At 37.9% G+C, this 13,756-nt stretch overlaps 1 protein-coding gene across 2 annotated transcripts in view; it reads left to right on the plus strand.

The window, feature by feature from the left end:
* The window catches only part of LAMA2 (laminin subunit alpha 2), a gene marked incomplete at its 5' end in the record, with an annotated part of 604,254 nt that extends 593,586 nt beyond the window's left edge, over window positions 1-10,668 (plus strand). For both annotated transcript variants that reach the window (XM_079716968.1, XM_079716967.1), the window contains 4 exons: window positions 3,708-3,861; window positions 6,309-6,439; window positions 8,616-8,838; window positions 10,369-10,668. In XM_079716968.1, the coding sequence (XP_079573094.1) occupies window positions 3,708-3,861; window positions 6,309-6,439; window positions 8,616-8,838; window positions 10,369-10,526 (666 nt within the window). In that variant the 3' untranslated portion in view covers window positions 10,527-10,668. The remainder of the gene's footprint in view (window positions 1-3,707; window positions 3,862-6,308; window positions 6,440-8,615; window positions 8,839-10,368) is intronic.
* Between the last annotated feature and the right edge of the window lie 3,088 nt (window positions 10,669-13,756).

The raw sequence follows: 13,756 nt of genomic DNA on the forward strand, positions 1-13,756 counted from the left end.
CATCATGATCAAGTGTGGTTTATTCCAGGAATGCAAGGATTCTTCAATATATGCAAATCAATCAACGTGATATACCATATTAACAAATTGAAGGAGAAAAACCATATGATCATCTCAATAGATGCAGAGAAAGCTTTCAACAAAATTCAACACCCATTTATGATAAAAACCCTGCAGAAAGAAGGCATAGAGGGAACTTTCCTCAACATAATAAAGGCCATATATGACAAACCCACAGCCAGCATCGTCCTCAATGGCAAAAAACTGAAACCATTTCCACTAAGATCAGGAACAAGACAAGGCTGCCCACTCTCACCACTCTTATTCAACATAGTTTTGGAAGTTTTAGCCACAGCAATCAGAGAAGAAAAGGAAATAAAAGGAATCCACATTGGAAAAGAAGAAGGAAAGCTGTCACTGTTTGCAGATGACATGATACTATATATAGAGAATCCTAAAGATGCTACCAGAAAACTACTAGAGCTAATAAACGAATTTGGTAAAGTAGCAGGATACAAAATTAATGCACAGAAATCTCTGGCATTCCTGTACACTAATGATGAAAAATCTGAAAGTGAAATCAAGAAAACACTCCCATTTACCATTGCAACAAAAAGAATGAAATATCTAGGAATAAACCTACCTAAGGAGACAAAAGACCTGTATGCAGAAAATTTTAAGACACTGATGAAAGAAATTAGAGATGATACAAATAGATGGAGAGATATACCATGTTCCTGGATTGGAAGAATCAATATTGTGAAAATGACTCTACTACCCAAAGCAATCTACAGATTCAATGCAATCCCTATCAAACTACCACTGGCATTTTTCACAGAACTAGAACAAAAAATTTCAAAATTTGTTTGGAAAAACAAAAGACCCCGAATAACCAAAGCAATCTTGAGAACGAAAAACGGAGCTTGAGGAATCAGGCTCCCTGACTTCAGATTATACTACAAAGTACAGTAATCAAGACAGTATGGTACTGGCACAAAAACAGAAAGATAGATCAATGGAACAGGATAGAAAGCCCAGAGATAAAACCACACACATATTGTCACCTTATCTTTGATAAAGAAGGCAGGAATGTACAGTGGAGAAAGGACAGCCTCTTCAATAAGTGGTGCTGGGAAAACTGGACAGGGACATGTAAAAGTATGAGATTAGATCACTCCCTAACACCATACACAAAAATAAGCTCAAAATGGATTAAAGACCTAAATGTAAGGCCAGAAAGTATCAAACTCTTAGAGGAAAACATAGGCAGAACACTCTATGACACAAGTCACAGCAAGATCCTTTTTGACCCACCTCCTAGAGAAATGGAAATAAAAACATAAATAAACAAATGGGACCTAATGAAACTTCAAAGCTTTTGCACAGCAAAGGAAACCATAAAGAAGACCAAAAGACAACCCTCAGAATGGGAGAAAATATTTGCAAATGAAGCAACTGACAAAGGATTAATCTCCAAAATTTACAAGCAGCTCATGCAGCTCAATAACAAAAAACAAACAACCCAATCCAAAAATGGGCAGAAGACCTAAACAGACATTCCTCCAAAGAAGACATAGACTGCCAACAAACACATGAAAGAATGCTCAACATCATTAATCATTAGAGAAATGCAAATCAAAACTACAATGAGATATCATCTCACACCAGGCAGAATGGCCATTATCAAAAAATCTAGAAACAATAAATGCTGGAGAGGGTGTGGAGAAAAGGGAACACTGTTGCACTGCTGGTGGGTATGTGAATTGGTACAGCCACTATGGAGAACAGTATGGACGTTCCTTAAAAAACTACAAAAAGAACTACCATATGATCCAGCAATCCCACTCCTGGGCATATACCCAGAGCAAACCATAATTCAAAAATAGTCATGTACCAAAATGTTCATTGCAGCTCTATTTACAATAGCCAGGAGATGGAAACAACCTAAGTGTCCATCATCAGATGAATGGATAAAGAAGATGTGACACATATATACAATGGAATATTACCCAGCCATAAAAAGAAATTGAGCTATTTGTAATGAGGTGGATGGACCTAGAGTCTGTCATACAGAGTGAAGTAAGTCAGAAAGAGAAAGACAAATACCATATGCTAACACATATATATGGAATTTAAGAAAAAAAAAAAGGTCATGAAGAACCTAGGGGTAAGACAGGAATAAAGACACAGACCTACTAGAGAATGGACTTGAGGATATGGGGAGGGGGAAGGGTAAGCTGTGACAAAGTGAGAGAGTGGCATGGACATATATACAGTACCAAACGTAAAATAGATAGCTAGTGGGAAGCAGCCGCATAGTACAGGGAGATCAGCTCGGTGCTTTGTGACCACCTAGAGGGGTGGGATAGGGAGGGAGGGAGACGCAAGAGGGAAGAGATATGGGGACATATGTATATGTATAACTGATTCACTTTGTTATAAAGCAGAAACTAACACACCATTGTAAAGCAATTATACTCCAATAAAGGTGTAAAGAAAAAAAAAAAGAAGCACAGGGGATTAGTGTTTTTAGAAAATGCACTACACACAAGTGTGGTTCATTTCTATGCTCAAATTAGAACACGTGATGATGCAGCCTCGTTCTTCATCAAAGACAATTGTTCATGATGGTTACAATTCTCAGTATTTGGCTCCTCTTGTGGATGATCAGTATGACTTCCCCTTCACAGCTATTGGCTATGCTATGTAGGCCAATCAAAGTGAGAGTCTCTGAACAGAGAGTGCCAAGAGTGATTAACTTGCATCCCTTAACCCAGATGAAATATAATGAAGCAGAGTATGATTGATTTATTTCTAAAGTCCCTAAACTTTGAATGTTTCATGCAAGCTTTCAAGTTTCATGTGTATGTGCATTTTCTTAGGAAAGTATCCACTGCTTTCCTTAGATTTTCATAAGGAAGAAGCACTGAACCAAACCTAATTATCTTTTCAAGTAGAATTTGAACACAGATTGTGAAAAAAATGTATATATAGTAAGGTTAATAAACTGTTACTAGAAACATGAAATAGAAACATAAGAGACTAATTAAAAGTTACAATTTCCATAGGGGCCCAGAGTTCTGTCAAACCAGTGGTCCCACTAGAGACGTAGTGTGCAGTATTTAGAATATCAAAACAATCATATTCCAGGCTGGATACATCCTAGTTCAGTGGTCCCCAACCTTTTTGGCACCAGGGACCAGTTTCGTGGAAGACAATTTTTCCACAGACCGTGGGGCAGGGGAGATGGTTTGGGGATGATTCAAGCGCATTACATTTATTGTGCACTTTATTTCTATTACTATTACATTGTAATATATGATGAAATAATTATACAACTCACCATAATGCTGACAGGAGACGGAGCTCAGGTGGTAACGCGAGCGATGTGGAACAGCTGTAAATACAGATGAAGCTTCGCTCGTTTGCCCGCCCCTCACCTCCTGCTGTGCAGCCAGGTTCCTAACAGGCCAGTCCACCGCCCCGGGGATGGGGACCGCTGTCTTAGTTGCGAAGCACAGCACCGGATTCTCTGCACCTGTGCTCTGAAGCCTGGGGTGATGGTGCCGAACCAGGCAGTTTTGGAGATGGCCTAGGACAATCGGCAGATGTTTATACACACAGAACAGCCTACCAATGATTGCATTCCACATAAAGGCAAACTTCTGCTAAAACCCGTATGTGTTTCTTCTGACCTGAATGTCCAGGTGACCTACAGCATTGATGGCTGCATCAGGAATCTTCAGATGGCAGAAGCCCCTGCTGATCTCGAACAGCCAACCTCCAGCTACCGTGTCGGGACGTGTTTTGCAAATGCTCAGAAAGGAACATATTTTGATGGAACGGGTTTTGCCAAAGCAGGTGAGGTGCTTCCATGTCCTTTCTGTTGAATATTAACTAGGTCCAAATATTGACTTCTTGTTTGTGTGGGAAAATAAAAGTCCCTGGGGTCTGAAACTAGCATCCTTTGTTTAAACCAGAAATAAAAACGTTTAGAAGTAATAAAAAATGCCTCTTAAAGATTAATGTGTCCGATTCTGATAAGAACTAATAGAAGAAATAAAGTAAAAGGCTATCTGGCGAGTTTATTCCATCTCCTTCCCTGGAGACCAATAATAGCAAAATAAATGTAATTCTACAAGCAGGTTCCTATGTTTATATTATGTAATGTATCTACTTTCTAGTTTTCCCCATCTACCTTTCTTTCTGGAGATGAGATCGCATTTTCCTTTCTTCCTCTCTTCAATTCCTTGCAAGGCTCCATTTCATGCTCTCCCCTCACACACACAATGCACACATACTGGTGCCCATTTCTTGCTGATGGTGATGATGACTGGCACCTTTCCCTGACTTTCTTTAAGTATCTCCCCTCGTTCCAGTGGGCATTTTCAGTGCAGGTCCGGATCACTGACAGTGAATGTACAATTTGGAAAGAAAAATATGAAATAACTTGTACATAATAACAAAACAATCTGACATTAACATACTTTAAGATAGAATCAGTCCTATGGTTACCATAGGAACATGCATTTGCTCGTTAGAAAAAAATTAATGTAATATGTAGAAGTTAACATGGGAAACAGAAGTAAATAAGATGTAATTCCCTTCCTTCAAGAACATGCTATCAATAGATAAGATTCTTTATGCTCAGAAATCACAAGAAGACAAGTAAAAAATAACTAGAAACTATAGAAGACACACAGGCAAGTTTCTGTGGATATTTTACGGAAACATTAATTTGGGGAAATCAGGAAAGTTTTTATGGAGGAATTGACATTTGAGGTGGGTTTAAAAGATGAGTTGAACACACATGCAAAGGTTGGAGACAGAAGAGCAGGGCCCTCCAACAGGGGATATGTGGGAAATTTCCCCTGTGCAGAAGCAGAAAACAGAGAAACACAGGATATGTTAAATACTGAAATGTTGGAGGTTATGTTGAACCCCAAATTCCATGTTCTGTGAAAGCCCAAAGCTTTTCTCAAGTTTTCTGCAAATTCAGATAGCTGGCATTAGCTTCGTCAAATTGATGGCAAGCTTCAGCTTCAACTAATGCAGTTAACAGATTAACTTACCATCCTGCCTGGGCTTTTTTGGTTTGAGATCAAACTGGACCAGAAAATTAGCCACTTCCCCAGTTTCCAATAACTCCTGCCATCACCTCAACACACAGTGTAATACTATCTGTGTAAGACTTGGGTGGTCAGAGGAGGTTACATTACTGGAAAATATACGACTTCAATTTAAACCTCTGACACCTTTGTCCTTAAAAACTTTCCAGCTACCCAGTTTCTGGGGGTTTAATAGCTTCTTCACTCCCCCTATCCTCTGCTGAATGGCTTCATGTTATTTCTCTCTTTTCCTTATCCTCCTTTCAGGAACAGAAACAAAATCATTGTTTTATTTTGCAGAAAACTCCAGCTTCTTCTACCCCTCATTCTTAAAATCTGCCCTAAGCCTGTCTTTGTCCGTTCAACTCATCAAGGTTCTCAGTAGAAGAAAAAAGTCTTTCACATAACAGCTGCCTCCCTTATTGGAGATAGTTGTGGTTACACATAGCATTTATTTCTTGCTTAATAAATAGGAGACCTGGAAAAAATTTCCATGAGTTTTCCTCTAATATTTCATGCAAGTCTAGTCTAGCCTGATCTTAATGGATCACTTTGTTTCTAAGAAGTGTGTCTTAAATACTTGCTAAAAGATTAAGTAAACCAATGAATCAAATATGGAAAAATTATAAAGACTTAACTTGATGAACTAGAAAAGTCTATTTATGTCCCAGAATCTTATCCTTCAAAATTGTATTTGTAATTCCTTTCTTTATAAATAAAATGTTTGGGGATATTTGAGCCCTTTCAGATCATCGTGGTACCATTTAGAGTGCCCCAGTAAAATTTTACTGAATAATCACTGAAATGCTTGACTTCATCCAGCAGCAAGACTTCTGACAATCACACCTGGCTGTGAGATTCTTTGAGTCCATCTTAGTCTGTGTTCATTCATTCATTCATTCAACAAATATATATTCAACCTCCACCATGTGTCAGATACTTTGGTGAGCACAGAAATAAAATGGTGAGCAATATAGGCAAAGTCCTTGTCCTCACAGAATTTATATTCTAGGAAGGAAGGCAGTCAAGAAAATAAGCAATAACTATAAATGGTGGAGGTGTCGGCCATATGAAAGTCTGGAACTTATAGTTGTCTAACACATGAATTGAAAGCTAATAAAACCATTGCATTGTACAAATTTGAATGAACAGTTCCTGAACTCGAATCCACAATTTTTAAAACATGTTTTCATTTTACAGTTGATGGGTTCAAAGTAGGATTGGACCTTCTTGTAGAATTTGAATTCCGCACAACTAGAACCACTGGAGTTCTTCTGGGAATCAGCAGCCAGAAAATGGATGGAATGGGTATTGAAATGATTGCTGAAAAGGTGAGCATCAGCAGTCTAAATATTTCTGCTCTCTTCACGATACTGTCGTTTACATGTAGAAAGCTCTATTTTTTTTAACATCTTTATTGGAGTATAATTGCTTTACAATGTTGTGTTAGTTTCTGCTTTATAACAAAGTGAATCAGCTATATGTATACATATACCCCCATATCGCCTCCCTCTTGCATCTCCCTCCCTCCCACCCTCCCTATCCCACCCCTCTAGGTGGACACAAAGCACTGAGCTGATCTCCCTGTGCTATGCGGCTGCTTCCCACTAGCTCATCCCAGCTTACCCTTCCCCCTCCCCTGTCCTCAAGTCCATTCTCTACATCTGCTCTATTTTGAAGCCTTGATCTTGTCTTTGTTGGGAGAAAGCTAGATTGGATCTTTTCATCCTTCTGGATTATCTCAATTCTTGTGTGTTTTCAACACACTTATTCTGTAGACCAGTGTAAACTTTAAATGTGCTAATTCTACGGTAAGCCAACTGTGCTAATAATGGCCTAAGTGGTTTTGGATCTCAAGCTAGTTACTGTGTGGCTAAAAGGAAAGTTATTCTCCTCTTTATGAATACACGCTCTATGAAGCTATCAATTCCAGTGGGGAAAAAAGGGCTTAGATTGTCTAAAATCAGTCTTTGCCTCTTATAACAGTGTAGGCACCTCTCAGAAATGAAGATGTCTAGCTGACATATTGATTTCTCAATTTATTTAAAGGCATCCACATACCATTGCACAATAGAACAAATTTATAATAAAGTTATATTAGTAGAATATAAAGTATTGTGCCAGTTTGCTCACAATGGATAATCTAATTCTAACTGCCTTTTCTGTCCCTACCTGCTTATGAGCAGCAACCAGCAGTGAGATAACCAGTTTTCATGTACTTTGTACTATAGGGCACAGGTAAAAAGAAGAAGGCAAAACGAGAAATTTCACAAGTTTCCTATTTGCCTTTTCAACAGGAATCATACTTCAGCTCTGTTCACATTTCCACTCCTAGGGTGCCGTTGCCTCCCAAGAAGAAAAACCACACACTGACCTAAAATACGCTTTCCTTATCCTCTTCCCTCCTTCCTCTCAGTCTTCAAACCATCCTCAAAGGCAGTAAAGCAAAAAGATCCAGGAGCACAGAGACAAAAAGGGGGAATAAGCAACAAACACTTAATAGTTCTGCCAGATTTTCAACACACAGTTTCACTGCATCTTGTCAGTGTTGCTCTGCACCTGATTATAACCACAGTTCCCTGCAACTTGTCAGGGTGTCAAGTTCCATCACAATGCATATGGATTTCTCACCAAGCTCTTTTTATATGCTAAATTCCCTTGTTACAAATGTCACCGCATACAGTAAAATCTTAACTAATATTTACATCACTGTATAGTTTACAAACTTTTCACCTATTTACTTGCACTTTTAATCTTCTTTTTAAAACCCCTATTTCTTTTCTTTTACCTTGTCAAATGTTTTGCCAAATTGACTGTTTTTAATGTTTCAATGTTTCTTTTCTTCATCAGCTTCAAAAGAATTCTGCAATCTCAAGTTTCAGGGCCCATTCTGTGTTACTAAAAACAGGTTTTTCTCATTTAGACAAGAACTCCTAGTCTAAGTTCTTCATTGTTAAGAATTGAACTGGCCTTCTGGCTCAAAGTCTTTGGTAACTGTGACATGAAACTTGCCCCAAAATGTAATTTATGTAACTCTCAATCCTATATATAAAATAGATTCAGTGAAGGAAAAAATATACAATTAAAACATCAAAATCTTAAATTAAAAAAAAATCATCCTTTCAAATGAATTTATAAACCAGATTCCTAAGAACTCCCACACTCTAAGAAAGATCTGTGGTAGAATTTTTCCCAGTGTATATACTACATCCTTTTTTGTCACCTGGCCTCAAATTGTATTTCACATTTTCTGAAAGCAGAGTTATTACCAGCCTCATACGTCTTGCCTATTGCCCAACAGTGTCCGAAAGTAAAGAGCATAATTTGTGACTCCTGGTCATTAAATCTGCATTTTAATTTCTGTTTTTTTTTAATTTAATATGCCTAAGTTATACATTTCAAACTATTTCAGCTAATGACTTTTCTAGAGATAATTTTTACTTTGTCAACCACCATGACACCCTTCCAATGAAACCATCTCTGGCTGTTCAATTTCCTGCTTTCTAGCTTATGTTTCATGTGGACAATGGCGCCGGCCGATTCACTGCCGTCTATGATGCTGGGATCCCAGGGCATTTGTGTGACGGACAGTGGCATAAAGTCACGGCCAACAAGGTCAAGCACCGAATCGAGCTGACAGTAGATGGGAACCAGGTGGAAGCCCAGAGCCCAAATCGAGCATCTACATCCGCTGATACAAATGACCCTGTGTTTGTTGGAGGGTTCCCAGGTGAGTGTTGCCTACCCCAGCAAGAATATCTTTGCTCTGTTTTGTTAGTGGTTTTGAACACATCTATCTATATTCTACCAATACGTTCAAGAATGTGTGCTTAAGTATACTTGCTTCCTAGCTTTAGAATCTGCTCCAATAAATAATACATTATCTGACATTTCTAGTGTGTAAAATGAGCATTTTACTTATATAAACCACATGGGACTGAACTTTTCATGATTGCCTCCAAAATTTCATTCGTGGGGAGATGGAGGCTAGAGGAAATGAATTTGGCTTATAAAAGATATGAGGCATTTAACAGCAATCAGGGCCAGAATTGGTGTTCTTTCTCATTTTTTAAAAATTAACATACCAGAGGAATCATAAAATGTTATGGAACTTATTTCCTCAAGTTCTGGAAATCATTGGGTTAAACATAGCTAATTTCCGCCTTAGGCTATTATAGAGCTTATATTACAAAGAAACCCAAGCAATACATCTGCATTCAAAAATACCTCTCCAGCACATTAAATATAGCATGTGAACCACAGAGAGTTACCTAAAGTGCCTATAAACAAGAGTGCCCAACTTGATAAGAAGTAAGCCAAGAGCCTCTTAATAAATACTGTAGTAACGCAGACTCCTGGAATGGTGTTTCTGTATTTTGGCAAGAGAAACCCTTGTCCCCATTTATATAGAGCTCCTCTCCTTAACAAAACAAGCAAAATGTATATTCAGCAGCAGTTGATGATGGAAAAGATACAGAAGTCATGGGGACCAATTCTGAGTTCCTCTTTCCAAAATTGCTCCTGGGTTTTTGAAAATATCTCCTTCTGGGAATTCCCTGGCAGTCCAGTGGTTAGGACTCTGTGCTTCCACTGTAGAGGGCATGGATTCGATCCCTAGTGGGTCAGAGAACTAGGATCCTGCATGCCTCATGGTGCAGCCAAAAAAAAAAAACAATTTTTTTTTCGGGGACAAAAAAAAAAAAGAAGAAAATATCTCCTTCTGCTTCAATTAGGATAAACCCCAAGGTATTATGAAGGCGATAATATACTTCTCCATTTACAGTCTATGAAATGGGATCTTAGCACCTGGTAGGCCTGCTAAAAGAAGGGACTCTCTCCTTAAGAAGAGAAAGATTTTGTGTGAGTTCACAACAAACTTAACCATTTGGGATTTATTTTTACAATGGAAGAAAGTAATAAGGTCATGTCCTAATTCAGTACTTAAAGTATTTGATCAGTTACTTTGGTTCATTAAATAAAATTTAATAATTTTAATTCACTGTAAACTTGTCCCTTCCAAACCAAATTCTTTGATGTCTTCAAATGTGTAATTATAGATGTCTCCATATTTCATAATACATAACTATAAAAAAGTTGATGTTTCTCTACCAGTTTAACTGTTAGTAAAGCTAAGAACAAAATCACTACTTTACATAAAATAGCATTCCAATTGCATCTTAAGCTAACAGCTGACTTTGAAGCATGCTCTTAACATAGTAGCTGAATTTCAAAACTGAGCCCTCCTTGCTTGGTTTTTCAGAGGGCCTCAACCAGTTTGGCCTGACAACCAACATTCGTTTCCGAGGTTGCATCCGATCCCTAAGGCTCACCAAAGGCACGGGAAAGCCATTGGAGGTGAATTTTGCCAAGGCCCTGGAACTAAGGGGTGTTCAACCTGTATCATGCCCAGCCAACTAATAAAAATAAGTTCAACTCCAAGAAGGGTCCTCCAAAACAACCGTATCAAGTAAAACAAATGTATTTTACTTATGTATGTTATTAAAACTAATTTGTGCATGCATATTAAATTCCTTCTATATTCTGATGGTGCTAATTCAGATCCCAGACTGAATTTTAATTCAAGTTCTTTCTCAAGTCCATAAATATTAAACCATTTACTGCATTCTAAATAATTGCTTGTTTTGCGTGATTTTAAGGATAAAAGGTAACTGATTATAAATTGTTGAATTTGCAACATGCCCTGGAGTCATCTCAAGAAGAGCTCAGATGTAATTTGTGAAGGCAACACTTCTTTTACTAACTCCTATTAATACTTCTGTCATCCTTTTTCCATGTACGTCAGCTTTGGCTTTCTGTCGGGCCACTGAAAACACAGAGGGTTTGGGGTGTGTGATGGGAGGAAATGAGCTCCCTTTCCCCATGTTTGCGAAAAGCATTAGCAAATCATTTCCCTGATCCAGAGTCATTATTGGAGGATTTAACTAGCTACATGAACGGATACCTTTTTAGGCTTAAGGTGGAGAGTATAGATCAGATTCAGGCCAGAGAGCTTAATTACTTGATTTGCTTGTTTGATGATGATTTACAGGCTTTGGGGAGACACCAGAACCAAGCTCCAGAATGACAATTTAGCACACATTTGATACTACAGTATTGAGGCTCTGGACTCTAAGTTTCCAGTGACTATCACAATTTACAGAGGAAAATCACAGAGGAATAATGCTGAAATGCAGTTTTTACCTATGAGGAAACAACAAAGCTGAAACTTAAAAGGCATACACCATTGGGTCTTTTTGAGTTGCAATTTAACCTAACAAATTAATTTCCTAAAAAAATTGCTGTGTTTTGTCCTTCTTTTACGCACTATTTCAGTCATATTCAAGGGATCAGTGAGAAGACAGGCCTAGATTTTATTCATCAACTTAAGGAAACGTTTCATTTGCCACCTTCAGTAGAAATAGTTGTAGTCTAATAATGCTGAACATTTAAAGGAATAGATTTTCCTCACAATGGTAATTTTAGCAAAAGAAGAATAATCATCTCTGACAATGTTACCCACAGGGGAAAAGGAGGTGCTGTTTCTAATCAAGGAGATGGCTAACACACTCTTAGCATTTCATCACTGGCCAGTTTCTTGACCCAATTTGTCCACACAACTTCATTCTAGAGCAAGTGGTTCTCAGCCCTGGCTCCATTTTGTAATTACCAGGCAAGCTTTCAAAGAACTGGTGCCTGGTCCAGCGATTCTGATAGCCTAAGCATGAAGATTTTTAAAAAGCTTCCCAGGCAATTCTGAAGTGCCATCAGGATTGAGACCCACTGTTCTAAAGAGAAAAGTTATCCACTATGGAAACAAAAAATTATGGAGTCATTTGAAAAATCTGCTGTTAAATTTGTCTTGGCCATTTTCACACACAGAAAAAAATAATGTAATATTGTATCTAGTTAATGCCTTTTCACCAACCTCTAAGCAATAAAATTCTTTGAAAACCAATGTGTTTTGAAAGTGAAGATATTACTTCTGCACTGGACACTGACATGACTTTTGGGCTTATTCTGGGTAATGAATAGATAAGCAGGAATAAAGATGCTAGGCTACTAAATTAAAAGCTAATGCCATTTTTTCCTTAATCTTGAAACAAAAGATACATAAATTTGAAAGCAAAGGTACTTAATCAGCACTCCTATCAGAGTCAAGCCCTGCTGGAGTCAACTTGTACATCAGTGCCTTAGAAAGGTGTAGTTGGAAGGATTCTTTGAGATCAATAAATACAGTGATTCTTAAGTCTAGCTAGACATTAAAATTGCCTTGGGTACTTAAAAAGAAAAAATCTTACATCTGAGTATCACCTAGACCTTAAAATATAATCTCTGGGTAAGGCCCTAGCATTGGCATTTTCGAAACATTTCCACTTGATTCTAATGTGATTCTAAGGCTGAGAACTCCTGGGCTTCTACTGCCTCCACATTTTATGGGGAGGGCCTAAAAGGAACCCAGGGAGATTTAATGGTGTGCTCAAAATCCCACATTAGTTAAGTTTACCAAAGTAGTCCCAAGAAATGGATCTGGACCCAAGCAGCTTTCACTAAATCAGGTAATTGGCTACAGTTGTCCATACAAAATCCACATTCGAAAGTGGCTCACGAATTTGTATGGACAAAGCTTGTCCAAATTCTAAGATGAGAAATAAAGAAATGTTATGAAAGGGAAAAGTTTCTCTAACACATTTTAAACTAATTTTATACCTCAAAAAAAAAAACAAATTAATTTTGTTTTCAAAACAAGGTAAAATGTTTTTTTCACCCAACTTTATCCCCTGTATAATGTCCTCACCTCCTGCCACCTACAGCAATCATGGAGAAAGCAGAATACTTTTCATTTGATTTTTTCCGAACACCCATTCCTACTAGGTTGTCGGCCTTCTTTAAAAAGGTGCTTTGCACTCTAGAAGAAAAACATTTGTGAGGGGAGTTTTATTGAAGTTGCCATGGTGAACACTGCTGACAAAGGAAAGTAAGGAACAGAGCAGATTTCAGCCCCAAATCACCAGAACACTGGCAGACACTTAAAGCTTCAGTGGTTTTAAAAATCATAACTATTTTCTCCTTCCTTGATTTAGCCTATTGTCTCCAACTACAGACCTCTTCTACATTTTCTGCTTAACAACAGAGAAAAAGACTACTTTGACAAATTTTCAAATCCCTTGATTTTATGTGAGTTATTTAGTGAAGTATTTTGTATATAAAATTGGTATCTACAATTAATGTGAAAACAAAACACAATACTCAGTCTTCATAAGTACAGAAGGTAGTCTTCTTTTCCACTACCATTTGCAAAGAATATGACTTGTTACTGATGCAACTTTTTTATCTCTGTTTTTCAATCTTTTCATCTGTGTTGAGTCAAGACAGAAATAGAAACAAATATACTGTACTCATTTGCTCGACCTGAGATTAGTAGATACCTCAAACCAAAGGGCACATGAAGGTAAGGGATGACCCAGGCTGGGCCCTGAATTCCATTATTTTGGAATCTTGACACGCAAGCTGGTGACTCAGATCTCAGATCACTCTTTGGCATTTGTGCCAGTTATCTAAGTTAACATGACACCTCTGCCCATTACTGAAGTGAAAGTGTGGCATGAATTATCTCCCTCCAAAATTCATGTGTTGAAGTTCTAACTGCC

The sequence above is a fragment of the Hyperoodon ampullatus genome, assembly GCF_949752795.1.
Source record: "Hyperoodon ampullatus genome assembly, chromosome: 12".
Lineage (NCBI taxonomy): Eukaryota > Metazoa > Chordata > Mammalia > Artiodactyla > Ziphiidae > Hyperoodon > Hyperoodon ampullatus.